Below are 15,601 nucleotides of genomic sequence, written 5' to 3'. Positions count from 1 at the left end.
TCTAGTGCAGCTAGCTGCTGGGTGGACTCATTCATGGTTCCTGAGGTCTGCAAGGTCATACAGAAAAGTTGTTCTTTCTGCAAATTCCACCCACTGTAAAGGCCTCTGCTCCTGGTGGCAGCCCGCTTCATGTCATTGCTAACCGTGTGCTCCCTTACCCACACTTTTGGAGTGGGTATAAGTTTGCCTACTAGATCCAGAGTGGCCTTGCCTGGCTAATTACCAAATTTCTTTGTCAACCAGAGCCTGAGCCACACAGCTATGAGGGACTTTTAATTAATTGGATCATTGCGATAGGAAGATCCACCTTAAACCAGACCTACCTTAAGTCTAGGCACATCTTCTCTTGGCAGCCTGTATAAAGGACACGGAAGAAAGAAGTTTTTGATCTTTGTCTGCTTGCCCTCGCTCTTCACTGGTATTACAGCCTACTTCTTTAGGATTCTGACGTACATTGAAGACCAGCTGAGACATCCAGCCTTGTGAACTGAAAAAACTACTGGATTTTTAGGCTTTCCACTGGGATACAGCCATTGGTGGACTAGATGGACCCCAGCTTATACTGCATGCTGCCCCAGCCCTCTAGGCTACTCCCATCCTGGCTGTATGGTAACTGTGTCTTCAAGAGGCCATTCTATCATTCTATCAGACCAGCTGCTTCAGGGTGGTGGGGAACATGGTAAGACCCGTAGATCCCATGAGTATGAGTCCACTGTTGCACTTCTCTGGCTGTTAAGTGTGTTTTTTGATTTGAATCAATGCTGTGTAGAATACCATGATGGTGGGACAAGGCATTCTGTAAGTCCACAGATGGTGGTTTTGGCAGAAGCATTATGTGTTGGAAAGGCAAATCCATAACCAGAATAGATATTTCAGTAAGGACAAAGCATTTTCCTATCCATGAAAGAAGTGTTCCAGTGTAGACAACCTGCCACCAGATAACTGCATGGTCATCCTAGAGAATGGTACCATATTGTAACAAACCCCCACTTGTTAGCACAACTGACTCCATGATGGAAGTACCATACAGTCTATAAAACTCAGCACTTAGCCCCACCAGCCAAAAATGAAAGCAAAGACCTAATCCATCAAATTCCATAGTTCTGGGAAAGTCTCTATGTGTACTAATCTTGTTTTTTGGCTTCTATACTTCCATTTCTGGATAATCATAATCCTTTTTGATAACTGAAGTATGTCAAATCAAAATATGTTTTTTGTACTTAAAAGCTCACCCTGAGAAAGGCTTGGCGCTACACTGGGATTCTGGCTACTAAAAACTTTCTGTTGGCTTACCCATTTCAGAGGTGTTCTCTGGTGGATGCCCCACAATAATATCTGGGGCTCAGGTTGACCTGTGCTGTTGGCACTCAGCAGCAACTGTAGCCAGGTCAGCTTTGGTGAGCAGAAGTGCACGTTGTTGTACCCTCCCCTTTGTCTTTCCTTCTACTTCCAGGTCCTCAGATATCAGTTATAGTAAATAATTAATTTATTCAAGGCTGGCCTTGAATCCTTGAGTCCTCCTGTCTCTATCTCCCAAGTTCTGAGATTATAAGCATGCACCACCAATGCCCAAATGTTAAAGTATCTAAATACTTACGTTTATCTATCTATCTATCTATCTATCTATCTATCTATCTATCTATCTATCTTTCTATCTATCTATCTCAATGGACTGGACAGTCTCTTCCTCCTGATTGTCACAGAAAGATAGTTTCTCTAACATTTGAAAACAAAACCTTCATTTCACTGAAGGGAAACTTGAAGCTTATTAAACTAGTTCTCAGAGAGGCTAGGGGTCTCTAGACAAAGCCCTGCAGCTGGTAAGCAAGGGAGATGGGATTTGAACTCTGTGTACACCATTTCTTGCCATTACCATCCAAAATGTTCACCACCAGAGCATCCATTGCCCCATGTATTCACTCTCAGGCTGACCTTAGTCTTGTTCTAAACTCTACTTCTCGAAGCTTCTATTTGAAATCCCTTTCCCTAAAATTAAGGTCAATTCCAAATGTCTTCACTTCACTTTGCTGGGGGAAAAAACCTGTACAAACCCTAACCTCACCAGCTAGGCTGACTGAAATCATTAATTTTGGAGACCACACAGCTGAGCATTACATTGTTAGCTTCCCACTAATGTTGCAGTAGGTGACATCTCCGCTGTGTGGGTTAAGATAACAGCGGCCTAGGCTAATTTGCAGGGTCATGGAAGCTATTGCTGTTGGCCTGCTGATATGCAATGGGTAGCTGAAATGAGATAAACATGTTGGGCATATTTGTCTTCACATTGTGTCTATCTCCTTTGTTGTGAGACCCTACTCAGCTCTGTGTGTGCACATGTTGAATATTTGGGAACTATTCTGTTCTGAACCAAACTAGAGGATTGCCTTTGTCTAGATGTATCTTGTTCCCCCACCCACCCACCCACCCACCCACCTCTCCACCCCCACTTAAAGGCTAAGAACTCTTACTAGCTGCCATGTACTCAAAGCCCAGACCAGGAAAGCAGTTTTAAAAGGTGAAACTCAAGCTCCTGGAAGGTGTCCAGCTAGTTCTTGACAAAGTCCATTCCTGCTTCCTTCACTCAGCATTCCTGTGTATCTGTAACTCAGAGTGAACAAGCTCATTTGTGAGCAAATAACCCACTTGTCTCTTTTTAGTACTATGGACCGGACTGAGCTCCTCATGCATGCTGGGCAAGTGCTTTGCCACGGAGCTGTGTCTCAGGACCCCATCTCCACTCTTCTGCCAGCAAATGAAGTTTTTGTTTTTGAACTCTTAGTGCTCATCTCTCAGGCATTGGTGTTTTTCTTTGCTTTGTTTTGAAACAGGGTCCAGGAAAAAAAATGCTCCCTGATCTCTCTCTTTTTTTTTTTTTTATTTTGCAATACAATTCAGTTCTACATATCAGCCACAGATTCCCTTGTTCTTCCCCCTCCCGCCCCCTTCACCTTCCCCCCAGTCCGCCCCCCATTCCAATCTCCTCCAGGGCAAAGCCTTCCCCACAGACTGAGATCAACCTGGTGGACTCAATCCAGGTAGGTCCAGTCCCCTCCTCCCAGGCCGAGCCAAGGGACCCTGCATAGGCCCCAGGTTTCAAACAGCCGACTCATGCAATGAGCACAGGACCCAGTGCCACTGCCTGGATGCCTCCCAAACAGATCAGGCCAATCAACTGTCTCACCCACTCAGAGGGCCTGATCCAGTTGGTGACCCCTCAGCCATTGGTTCATATTTCATGTGTTTCGGTTCGTTTGGCTATTTGTCTCTGTGCTTTATCCAACCTTGGTCTCAACAATTCTCGCTCATATAAACCCTCCTCATTCTCGCTAATTGGACTCCCAGAGATCCACCCGGCTCCCTGATCTCTTTACCAAAGCTCTTTTTGGTGGGTACTTTTGTAAGTAGGACATTTCCCTCCCTGAAATCTGAATTTCCTCTCTCCCACTCTCTTCCAGCAACCCCCTGGTTCCGCCCCATCCTTATTCTGAGTATCTCTGTCCTCTGGACTAATTAAACCCCTTCACTCTCCCGATGCATCATCCTTATCTGGGCAACACAATCAACTCCTCTAACATTTCTACTACTTTTCTCCATCCTTGCAATTTGTGTGTGTGTGTGTGTGTGTGTGGGTCTTTCTATATGGTTCCTGCCAACTCTCTCTCCCATTGTCCCCAGTATCTCTCTTCAAGCCCACTTCCTTCCTGCTTTCCAAAGCACATCCAGCAAGTGCTCTCCTGTCCCTGTCACTGTCCTTCCTGAATTCAAACCGTCTTCACCGAAGTCTGGTTGGACGGAATCAGTATTACTTTTACTGAAGTCTTCACTATTTTGTGTAATACTGTTGATTGATGGAGATTCGATGATTCTGACTTGATAGTGTCTCACTGAGGCATTTCTTGGAACAACCTGTTATGCTCTGATACTTTGGTATCTCAAAAGCCGCAGCTGAATTTGGGGCAGGAAAAGCCTGGGGTGCTTGTATGGACTATGAGATGCCAAAGATTAACAAATGCTGAGAACGCCTTCCTCCTCTCCACTGTTGGTGGGAAGACTTGAAGGGGAAAATGTAGATCTTGTAAAGATGGGTAAAGTCTGCTGGTGGTGGTGGCACACACCTTTAATCCCAACACTGGGGAAGCAGAGGCAGGTGGATCTCTGTGAGTTAGAGGTCAACCTGGTCTATAGAGTGAGTTCCAGGACAGCCAGGACTACACAGAAAAACCCTGTCTCAAAAAACAAAACAAAACAAAACAAAACAAAACAAAACAAAACAAAACAAAAGATAGGTAAAGCCTCCTGAAAACCTTCTTCAAATCCAGCCTGTCTCCCTGAGTGTGACAGATTCTGGGAAGTCAGCAGAGTTTCCCAAGACTCACAAACTTGTCTATGCCTCCTTTAAGGTGCCAGGGACTTTATGGGGCCATAAGCTGGGCTTTTGTACTGCTAGAAAATATATCCAGCCACCTTCCTGCCCCAGTCTCCTCAGTGCTGGGATTACAGGCACGCACAGCAACTTTTAAAATCAAATACTTAAATAACACCACTGCTGCTCAGTCCAGACTCGAGCAAAGGTTTGTTAAAAGCTCTATCACGTGGGATATTAATGACAAAACCTCTGAGCAGCGCTAGCTGGCTGCCATTGGTGTCTTCAGGCAACATCTTGAAGGACTGTCATGTTTTCTTCAGAGTTTTATTGATGAGTTTCTCACTAAATCCACAGCAGACTGGAACACAAACAAACGCTAAGCTTGTCATCGGCTATTCCTTTCCTAAGGGCAGAGTGGCTGCTCTCCCTGGGCTGAGATAGTCTCAGACGTTGCTTGACACCTGGGATGTTAGGAATAGATATGGAATAGAATAGAACAGTGATGTTTCTACAGAGATGCAACATGCCAAGCATCATGCAGAGAACTTCAACTATTTTAACCTCTCACAACAGCCCCCTAAGGTGGCTGTTTGCTATAATTATTACCACCATCCCAATTTTACAGACAAGGCATGAGTCTACAAGGTACAAGCTTGTAAGCCTGATTATTTAAGTCATATGATGTGTCAACTGTGAACTGAGAGGGTGTCTGCTGAAGGATCTGGTGTATCATATATCCTGAGGCTCAGGAGAGTGATGCATTGATGATGAACAATCCCTATATCCTATTCCTTTTTTAAAATTTTATTTATTTTTATTTTATGTGCATTGGTGTTTTGCCATGGTTGTTGGGTCCCCTGGAATTGGGATTACAGACCATTGTAAGCTGCTATGTGCTTGCTGAGACTTGAACCCAGGTCCTCTGGAAGAGCAGTGAGTGTTCTTGACCACTGAGCCATATCTCCAGCTCTGCTATATCCTATTCCTAATGTGATGTTTAATATTGTCAACTTGATGGGATCTGGAATCCCCTAGGAGGCAACTTCTGAGTGTGCTGTGAGGGCTTATCTGGATTAGGTTAGCCTCTGGCTATGCCTGTGAGGGCTTATCATCCACATTAGGTTAATCTCTAGGCAAGCCTGTGAGGGCTTATCTAGGTTAGGTTAGCTGAGGTGGGAAGACCCACCCTAACCGTAGGTAACACCATTCTGTAGACCAAGGTCTTGTGCTGAATAAAAAGAAGATACGAGGCTGAGCATGAGCATTCGTTTTCCTCTGCTTCCTGACTGTGCCTGCGATGTGAGCAGCTGCCTCAGGCTCCTGTCGACATCATCTCCCCACCATGGCAGAGCGTATTCTAGAACTGCAAGCCAATATAAACTTTTCCTTCCTTTAGCTGTTCCTGTTAGGGTGTTCTACCACCACGAATGGAGAAGTGAGGTCACTTTCTCTCTTCTGAAGACTGTTCTTGCTCCTGGTTGAGGTGACATGAAGTTATTGATTCGGGGTCAATACTTTGTATTGGCATCCTGAGTTGATTTATGCCCCATTATCAGGCACTGTCACTCAACAGCGATGCTAATGATTCTTCACTTGTGTCACAGCCTCTGCTGGCCCTGGAACAGAAATGAAGCAGATACTTGGCCCTCTGTCTCCAGGTGGATCCCTTGATGCTTGAGAATAGCCCATCTTCTAGAGCATGAGCAGGTCATACAGGAATCTACATTTGCACATCATCTCTCTTAACCATCAGTGAAAGATTCTTGCCCATCCCCTGTGTGATGAGGAGCAATAGGGTTTAAGGGCCACAGACTGTTTTTTGGGGTCCAGTTGTGGCTTTCTGTGTTTTGGTGGCCTCACTCAGTGGCTCCTCCCCAGCCTGTTACTTTGAAGAAAGCCCTCTTCACATCTTTGTTTCTAAGGCTGTAGATTATGGGGTTGAGAAAGGCAGAGATGACATTGTAGAACAGGGCCAGTTTCTTGTCCCTCTCTGGTGAGGCGTTGGCCCCAGGGTTCATGTACATAAACATGGCAGGGCCACAGAACATGGTGACCACAGTGATGTGGGAGGCACAGGTGGAAAAGGCCTTCAGCCGACCTTGGGCTGAGCGGATTCTCAGAATGGTAGCAAAGATGCAGACATACGAGGCCAGGATGAAGGAAAGAGGTACCAGGAGAAGGATGAAACCCAGGATAAAATCGACTTGGTCGTTGAGGGATGTGTCTGCACAGGCAAGCTTCAGAACAGCAGGGACCTCACAGAAGAAGTGATTGATCTCATTGGGGCCACAGTAGGGCAGCCTCATAGTGAAGACAGTGTAGACTAGGGAACAGCTGACACCCCACAGTCCACAGAAGACCACCATTGCCCCACACAGCCAAGGCCTCATGATAACCTTGTATCTGAGTGGATGGCAAATGGCTACATATCTATCATAGGCCATGACAGAGAACAACCAACCCTCAGTGATGCCTAACACCAGAAAGATGTACATCTGGGCCACACACCCAGAATAGGAGATAGTTTTCTTCTGGCAGACAAGATGCACCAGCATCTGGGGCACTGTGGTGGTGACATAGCTCATATCCAGCATGGACAGGACACTGAGGAAGAAGTACATGGGTGTGTGGAGGCGGGAGTCCAGGTGGATCAAGGTGACAATGAGTCCATTGCCCACGAGTGTAGAGAGGTAGAGGAAGAAGAAGACATTGAAGAGGATTACATTAACTTGGAAGTCCCTGGAGAAGCCCAGAAGGATGAACTCTGACACAGAGCTGTGGTTCTCCCAGGAGAAGCCTTGCATTCTTCTTCCACTGCAGAAAGAAACGGGCCAAGCAGGACAGCTTAGAACGCACATGTAGGTGCTTCGCCCATTCTAAGACCTTAATCTTCCATGGGATTGACGCCAGCTCAGAGACTGAAGTCTAAGTTTGGAATACTTAGCTTCTCAGGCCAGAGCCCCCAGCACATTGTTTCCTTGCCTTGCCTTGCCTTCCATCGTCTCCCCAAATGCCACCTGCTTCCCCCTCTCTTGGGACCCACCCTTACACACTACACTGCTTCTCATCTCCCTGGTGCAGGCTACAGAGTAGAGATGAGGATGAAACACTCTCCCTCCTGTCTGAAGGCCTGTCTCCTGTCCAGAGCCCTGTCTTGGTGATTCAAACATCTGAGAGAGTTGGAGATGTAGGGAGGATACACAACTTCATAAACAAGGGAAGATTTTAGTAAATTTTACCTGTAACTGTGTTTATCGATCCTCTAGAAGCTTTTGACACTTTCTTTTAGACGAGTTACTCAACAGTTCTGCCTCTTCCTCTCCTTACTCACCCCCAAAGCAAGAGTCTTCCTGCTGGACTCTATAAAGTTGACTTTGACTTAAGACAGAACAGTAGCTACCTCCCATGCTTTGAGGAGGAAGCCAGAGCTCACTGGGTTCTGATGGGGGGACTAGGCTGCAAATGAGTGAGATAAGATGTCAGGATCAAGACCTGAGGTTGGGGGAGTTTTAGCAAAGGTGGAAAAAGAGGTCAGAGCATGTGTACCCCAAAAGATGAGATAACAAAATGAGAGAGAAGTGATGTAGTGAGAACTATGAGGGAAAAAACAAGCTTCATGAGTGGCAGGTCCAGCAGGATAGGAATGAAGGAACAGAGGTACGGATGAGGTGGATGCAGATGCATGAGACTGTGATTGTCAGAAAGCTCAAGTCTACATTCCTACAGACCAGACTCAGGGACTCTTTCTTCATGGCAGCTTGTATACAAAGTGAGGAACATCTGACCCAGGGGTTGAAAATCAGATGCATTGCCTCAACTAGATAAAACCCCTGGCTGATGTCAACAACAAAGATGTTACAGAACAAGTGTAAAATCTTCCTGCCTCATTTGACTAAAACATTCAACTATAGCCAGCCATGGTGGCACACACTTCTGATCCCAACACTCAGAAGCCTGAGACAAGAAGATATTGAGTTCTAGGCTAACCTGGGTTACACAGAGAATTCAAGGGCTTCCTGAGCTACATAGTGAGCCCCTGTGAAAAGAAAAGAATAATCCAAGTATAGAAAGCCCAGGTGAGACAGCAGGTTACTAGGAAATACCAGGTCAGTATAGAAAGAATCCTAAAGGTCAGCATGAGGCTACATCATTGAGAAAGGATCCTGGTAGATCAGAGCTGGTGACATGGTCTGTGTCTGTCATAGCCAGACCGTATGCTGAACAACATTCTCATTCCTGGACCATACCTTAAGGGGGCTGTGGACAAATCAAAACAGGCCAGAAAGAAGGATCTGGAGGTAATATTGTGTGGGAAGAGTTGAAACAAAGAGGGACATTTCTCCTATAGAACTGAAAAGTTAAGAGCATTCCAGAACCAGGGAACAGAGTTCTCACTCTCTAAGTCTACAACTCTACAAGTCATGTGGAGACACAGATGAACTTTTTTATGTGGGTTTAGATAAGTCTTACCCTTAGAGGTTCCAAGAGATGAAGTTGGGAGTCATCATGAAGGAAGGTTTTAGTGTAATAAGATGTTACTGGGGGCAGCTCTAAAATGCACTCAGCTGTCCTTGGATTCTGGACGCCACTAAAGAATCAACAAAATCTAAATAGCCACCTGCAAGAATGCACTGCTGCCAGTCCTGCTCATGATGGGGTAGGAGAGTCTCCAGCATGCTCCAGAGGGAAGGAAAGAGGACTTTGCCACATTTGTCTCTTTCCTTGTCCTCCAGCTTCCCCTAAACCCGGTGCCTGAGCTACAGCAGAAACTCCTAATAGGCATCTCATGGTCAGTCCCTGCTTTAAGAAAACTGACCAGACTATGATGCAGAGTGGAGAAAGTGAGAAGGATGGTACAGAAGGGAGATCAGTAGAAGAACCAGGGATAGGTAAAGGAGTCAGCCTAATTATGATCGCCTAGGCCAGAGATGACCCAGAGGGAATGGTTAGGATGCCAGGCTCTACTCTGATGCTTCTCTGTCCTTCTCCAACAAGACTGCATGCATCTTCCTAGTTCCAGGGTCTGTCTCCAGCTTCCTGATTCTCATAAAGCCTCAAATAAGCTTTTTTAAAAGCCATTACTGCAATTTCTCATCTCCATCTTTACCGTCACTACCAGTCCCCTTGTCCTGTATCTCAATCTAAGGACCCAAATCCTGGAATGCTGAGGGGAGACCACTGCTTCGTCTCCACAGACACAGCCTCCTCCTCCTCCTTCTGCTTTTCTCGGTTGCAACTGAATAACATAATGACAAATAAAGAGATGCAAAGAAACAGAGAGAGCCACACAGAGACATCAGTGACCAGAACAGCACAGAGATCAGTGAGAACAGAAGCCAGGGCTGAAATTCTTGGTGTGAGCGGAAGGGAGTTGGAAGCAGGCAGTTGTGGTGCAAACAGATGGGGTTGGGGTTGGGGATGGGAGATGGGGTGGGGGCGATGGGGACAGATGGAGCACATCGGGTAGGACTGTGTGGACTGTGTATCTCAGGCAACTACCTCTGCCTCTCCCTTCCTTACCTGACCCAAGCTCTGTGTGAAGGTTGAGCCAGGAGTGGGCTAGGTTTTCCTTTAACATTCTGCTTCCAGTCCTCAGGGAAGGGGAAGACGAAGCTGTAGCTTCTTAATGAGCCTTCAGGGCCTTCGGGTCCTCTGGGTCTCACTGAAGCCCTCCCAGACCCAGAGCACACATTTCACCATTTCCCTTCGCACAGAAGGCCCCGATAGCCAACGTCCTTGATCCTCCCAACCCCAAGTGCCCTGTTCCTGAGTCCTTTCCTTTTCCTTCTTCGCTGTCCAGTGGAGATGGATATGGAAAGATGAAGTGGAGTAAATGCAAGAGCAGGGCCTATGGAGGGGGCTTAGCTGGTAAATAACTTGTTGCCCACACATGAGGAGCTGAGTTTAATGCCTAGAACCTGTCCATGTAAAAGTCAGACATGGTGATGTGTACTTGTATTCACACAGATGAGGAATCAGAGACCGTGGGATCTTTAGGGTTTGCTCTCCAGCTAGCCTAGCTTAATTGGTGACCTCCAGGCCAACAAAAGACTCTGTCTCCAAATAAGGTGGACAGCACCTGGGCAGCAAACTAAGGTTAACATCCAGACCTATGTCACATGCATCTGCATATACCTGCGAACATGCACACATACACAGGGAAGACTTGTAAGGATGAAGTCTGGACATACATGTTGGGGAAGCTTTCCATGAACCATAAAAAAATGAATGTGTTTCCCAGGGCCTGTGGGGGTCGAGCACTAGAGCTCTTGCCCTCGGCCTCCGAAGTATCTCATTCTCTATCATGCTCTGCTGGGTACTGGGCTATGTTGTGTCCTGAAATTTTGTAGCCCTGAAATACTTTGTCTTTCTGGAGAGAAAGGAATATGACTTAAGCAACAGAGGGATCCTTCAAGAAGCCTGGGCCAAGATGAGGCAATGGATAAATACTCTAATGAGAGCAAAAGTCCAGGAAGACCAGCAATCAAATCCTGGTTATACCACTTAATAATATGGTAATAGTTGACGAGATGCCAACCCTCTGTACCTCAGTTTCCACAACACCAAAATGAAACAATAATAGTATAGGGCAATTATAGGGTTAACTATGAGCACATACAAAGTAGATGTGATAGAATATGCATATATATAATTTAGACTGGATGTGATGTTCCCATTGATTTATTCCAACCAATGCTCATAAATCTGTCCCCACTGGATTTCAAGATAGAATATGAAGATGCCATGGGTTCCAAAGGACCTTGGATTGAGAAAGTCAAGGGTCTTGGGTGTGAGGACCTTGGGTGCCAGGATAAGGTGATGAAAGATGTGCTCAGGGCTTAGAAAGGCTATGATGGGACCTGGAATATCCCACGGCACAGAAGGCATATAAAACATAAGACTAGGGGCTGGGGAGATGGCTTAGTTGTTGAAGTGTCTGTTGAGCAAGCTTGAGGACCTGAGTTTGGATTCCAGGAATGGAGGTAAAATCTGGGTATCACATCTGTAACCTTAATGCTTGGCGGTTGGGGGCAAAGACAAACAGATCCTTGGCCACTCAGCCTAGCCAATTGGTGAGTTTCAAGTTCAGTGAGAGATCCTATTAAAAAAATAAGACAGAGAACCATATCGTTGAGTTATCGGGGGTGAAGCTTTCCTGTCAATGCTGAGACACAATCACATAGCAATTTTCTAGTCCTCTGGTTCTTACAATCTTTCCACCCCCTCTCCCATGATATTCTGCTGAGCCTTAGGTGTGGAGTTTGTGTTGTAGATGTATTAATTTGGGCTGGACCACCCACAATCAGTTGCTCTATGCATTTTGACCAGCTGTGATTTTCTGTAATGGTCTCTGTCTGCTGCAAAGAGAAGCTTCTGTGATGAGTGTGGAAACCACAGTTATCTGTGGATAAATCACAAGTGCTGTGATTTAGGTCTGACTAATGACCTTCACATGCCCCTTATATGACCTTGGAGCAGTTTCCTTGACAATATTTATTACATTATTAGATAAAATTATTTTACATGTTCTTGAGAGCTTTTGGTGAATGTTTACGAGAGATGTCAATTTATAGTTGTCTTTTCTCCTGATGTCTTGGCTTTGGTGAGGGATGTGTTGGAAAGTTCTACTTTCTCTTTTGTCTCTGTTGAGGTTTGGAAGGATTGGTGTTGAGCTTCATAAGCTGGGCAGAGTTGTCAGTGAACCACCTGGTCCTTGAGCTCTTCTTTGAGAAGTGGATAAATTACTAATTAAATCAGCTAGTGTGCTGTATTTTAATTTTCTATTTTTTTTTGAAGCAGTTCTACTACTTTCTGTCTTCCTAAATGTGACACACCTTAAGGCTACTTGACTTGCTGGAGTACACTATTAGTAGTATTTCCCTATAATCTTTGTGTGAGCCCCTTAGTAACGTTCCTTCTTTCACTGCAGGTTTTAATAATTGATCTCCTCTCTCTTCTTTTCCTTTGGCCAGTCTCACTTTTGTCAATTACATTGATCTTTTGAAGAAACCATTCTTTATTCCATTCATTTTCTCTGATTTTTTTCTACCCCATTCTACTTCTGCTTGAATCTTTGTCTTCTCGCTAGTTTGCTTCCTGCTTGTTTTCTTTTGCGTTTGATCGATGGTATAAGATCTCACACTGTATCCTGGACCAGACTCAGATTCTCAGCAATTCTGCATCAGGATCCTAAGTGCTGAAATCTCAGGCATGAACCATCACACCTTGGTGGTTTTCTTTTATATACTCACTTTCTTAAGGTTAGTGAGTTGGAATCCTCCTCCTCCTCAATATAGAATTTTATAACTTAAAATTTCCCTGTAAGCAACATTTTTGCTGAAATGGGTATTATTTGTGCCTGCAACATTTTGCTAAATTTGTTAGTTAGTTCTAGGAGATCTTTTTCTTTAATAAAAAAATGTGTATTTTAGGTAAATGGGTGTTTTGTCTACATGTACATCTGAACACCAAAAGAGGACATTGTGTTCCGTGGGACTATAGCAATAGACAGTGGTAATATGCCACAGGGTGCTGGGAATTGAAGAACAGTCAGTGCTCCTAACCACTGAGCTATTTCTCCAGCCCCAATGAAAACTTTGGCTTTCTTTTTTCTTTTTCATTTCTTTGTTTTTCTAGATGGGGTCTCTGTACATAACTCTGACTATCCTGGAACTCACTATGTAACCAGACTGGGACTAAAGGCATGCTCCACAATGCTGGATGAAGTTTTTTTTGGGGGTTGTTGTTGTTTGTTTGTTTGTTTGTTTGTTTTGGATTAAAAATGTGGTGTGTGTGTGTGTATGTGTGTGTGTGTATGTGTGTGTGTGTGTGTGTGTGTGTGTGTGTGTATGTGTGTGTGTTTGGGTAAATGTCTGCATATATATGTGAACTGTTTGTGTGACTGATGCCCATGGAGGGCAGAAGGTGTCAGATGCCCTAGAGCTGAAGTTATAGGTTTCTGTGAGCCACATGGATGGGTGCTAGGAACCAAACTCGCATCCTCTGCAAGAGCAGCAAGCACTCATCTCTCCAGCCCCCTGCTTTAGACACAAGGTCTTATGTACCTCAGCATCTTTGTGTGTGAAGTTACATGGGGGGTTTTGTAGACGTCTTTTATTGGAGCAAGGAAGTCCCTTTTTAGTCTCAATTTTGAGTGGGTTATGATTTTTTTAAGAAATAATTTTGCTTTGTTTTTGTTACTTTGTTTTATTTTGTTTTACCATGAACTGGAGAAAAGACATCCAAGCCATTTGCATTTGAGATAACTTTATGAAAATGTATTTGATACATCTTAGCAGCTCTTTCTGTTCAAGGGATTCAAGGCCAAGATTCAGGCCGTACTCTGTAAGATTTCTTCCTTTCTTCCTTTTTTAAAAATTTTATTGGAAATAGATTCTTCTCTCATACAATACATCCCAACCACAGTTTCCCCTCTCTCCACTCCTCCCAGCCCCCCAAATCCCAGCTTTCCTCTCCCCAGATCCACTCCCCATCTATTTCCTCTTCAGAAAAGAGCAGGCCTCCAGGAGACAACAGCCAAACAGGACCAAACAAGATATAATAAGACAAGGCAAAAGCCCTCATATCGAGGCTGGACAAGCCAACCCAATAGGAGGAAGAGTCCCAAGAGCAGGCAAAAAGAGGCAGAGGTACACCAGCTCCCACTGTTAGGAGATCCCACAAAAACGCCATGCTAACAATCAACATTTACACAGAGTGTCTGCTGCAGATCCACACAGGTCCCATGCTCGGTGCTTCAGTCTCTGTGAGCCCACGTGAACCCTGCTCAGTTGATTCTATGGGACATATTCTCCTGTCCTCCATCTCCTCTGACTCCTACAATCTTTCCTCCTCCTATTCTGCAGGGTTCTCTGAGTTCTGAGGGGAGGGACCCAATAGAGAACTCCAAATTAGACTCTCTCTCCCCATATCTGGCTGTGGATCTCTGCATCTGCTCCCATCTGCTGCCAGAGAAAGCTTCTCTGATGATGAGTGGTCAAGGCACTGATATATGAGTATAGAAAAACATCATTAGGAATCATTTCATTGACTTTTTTTTTTTTTTTTTGCCGGTCATGTTTGGTTCTACGCTAAACAAGTCTCCATTGTACAGGTTGATGTCCTTGTTGCCTCTAAGGCCAGAGTTGAATGCTTAGTCCATGATACTAAGAGTTCTTAAACTTTTAAGATCTGAAAATAAATAGGAAATTTCCTGAAGAAACCCACAAGGCATTTTTATAAACAGGTGAAAAGTCATCAGGAAAGTGTAGGGTGTAGGTATCTATTGGATCCGCCTATGCAGACGCCTGAGAGGTCGGTGGTAGCCCAAGCGCAGGGGTCATGTTGGGAGGTGGGGGAATTGGGTGGGCCTGCTGTGGGTTTTCAGTGCTCTGAGAACTCCAAGGAGAAGGTCCCTTTGGACTCCACAGATGCCCCTCACATGCCCCCTCTAATGACCTCAGAGCATTTTTCTTAATAAGTCCCCAAGAAACACAATGAGCACGCATTGCTTACAACTCTATTTCTATCTGTAGAAAACCCAGGGCTCTCCCCCTTGGAGGCTGAGTCCTTTAGGCCATAAACCTGCCCTGGAGACTCCCTCTGCTGTCCCACGTCACCCTAGAGCCGTGTTCTTTAGTGCTTGGGGGCTATTAGCAGGAGTGGAAGCCACAGTTGCTTTCTATTTCTTTCTGAGAAAACAGCTAACAAGCAAAGCACACTGTTAGCACTTATTGGTAACATAACATCTTTTGTAACATTTCAGCCATTCTTGGTCTACAGACAATTTTTTTTTTAGTTTTTCCTTTTTTTATTGTTTAAAAAAACTATACAATCTATTTTGATCCTATTCTTTCACCTCATCCAACTTCTACTCATTCAACTTCATGTTATTTCTCGCTCAAAAAAGTCAAAACAAACAAATAAAATCAAATAAGACAGAACAAAAAATGAAAACAATAAAAAGCACACAAAAAAACAAAACTTATTTCAAAGCAGTTAAAAGCAGCAGGGATGTTTTTAATTTGATCTTGTGTTTATGTGAAGAATGCTTAATTTAAAAGATTTGCTTGTATTACTTTTTGCTAAGCACTTTAATAATTTGCCTTAAACTAGAATGATAGAAAAAATCCAATACAGAAAAGATTTATTTATTTTATTTCATCTGTATGAATGTTTTGCTCTCATGCGTGTTTGTTCTCTACATGCCTACTAGGTGCCCTCAGAGGCCAGAAG

General features: G+C 44.5%; 1 protein-coding gene across 1 annotated transcript; it reads right to left on the bottom strand.

Annotated features, from left to right (window-relative positions):
- Positions 1 to 6,222: 6,222 nt before the first annotated feature.
- Positions 6,223 to 7,170, bottom strand: LOC131905120 (putative olfactory receptor 2B3). The gene has a single exon (XM_059256073.1). The coding sequence runs from the start codon at positions 7,168 to 7,170 to the stop codon at positions 6,223 to 6,225; it is 948 nt and encodes a 315-aa protein (XP_059112056.1).
- Between the last annotated feature and the right edge of the window lie 8,431 nt (positions 7,171 to 15,601).

This window comes from Peromyscus eremicus, chromosome 2, assembly GCF_949786415.1.
Source record: "Peromyscus eremicus chromosome 2, PerEre_H2_v1, whole genome shotgun sequence".
In the NCBI taxonomy this organism is placed as follows: domain Eukaryota; kingdom Metazoa; phylum Chordata; class Mammalia; order Rodentia; family Cricetidae; genus Peromyscus; species Peromyscus eremicus.
The sequence above is the reverse complement of the archived record's forward strand: the minus strand, read 5'-3'. Positions and strand labels throughout refer to the sequence as shown.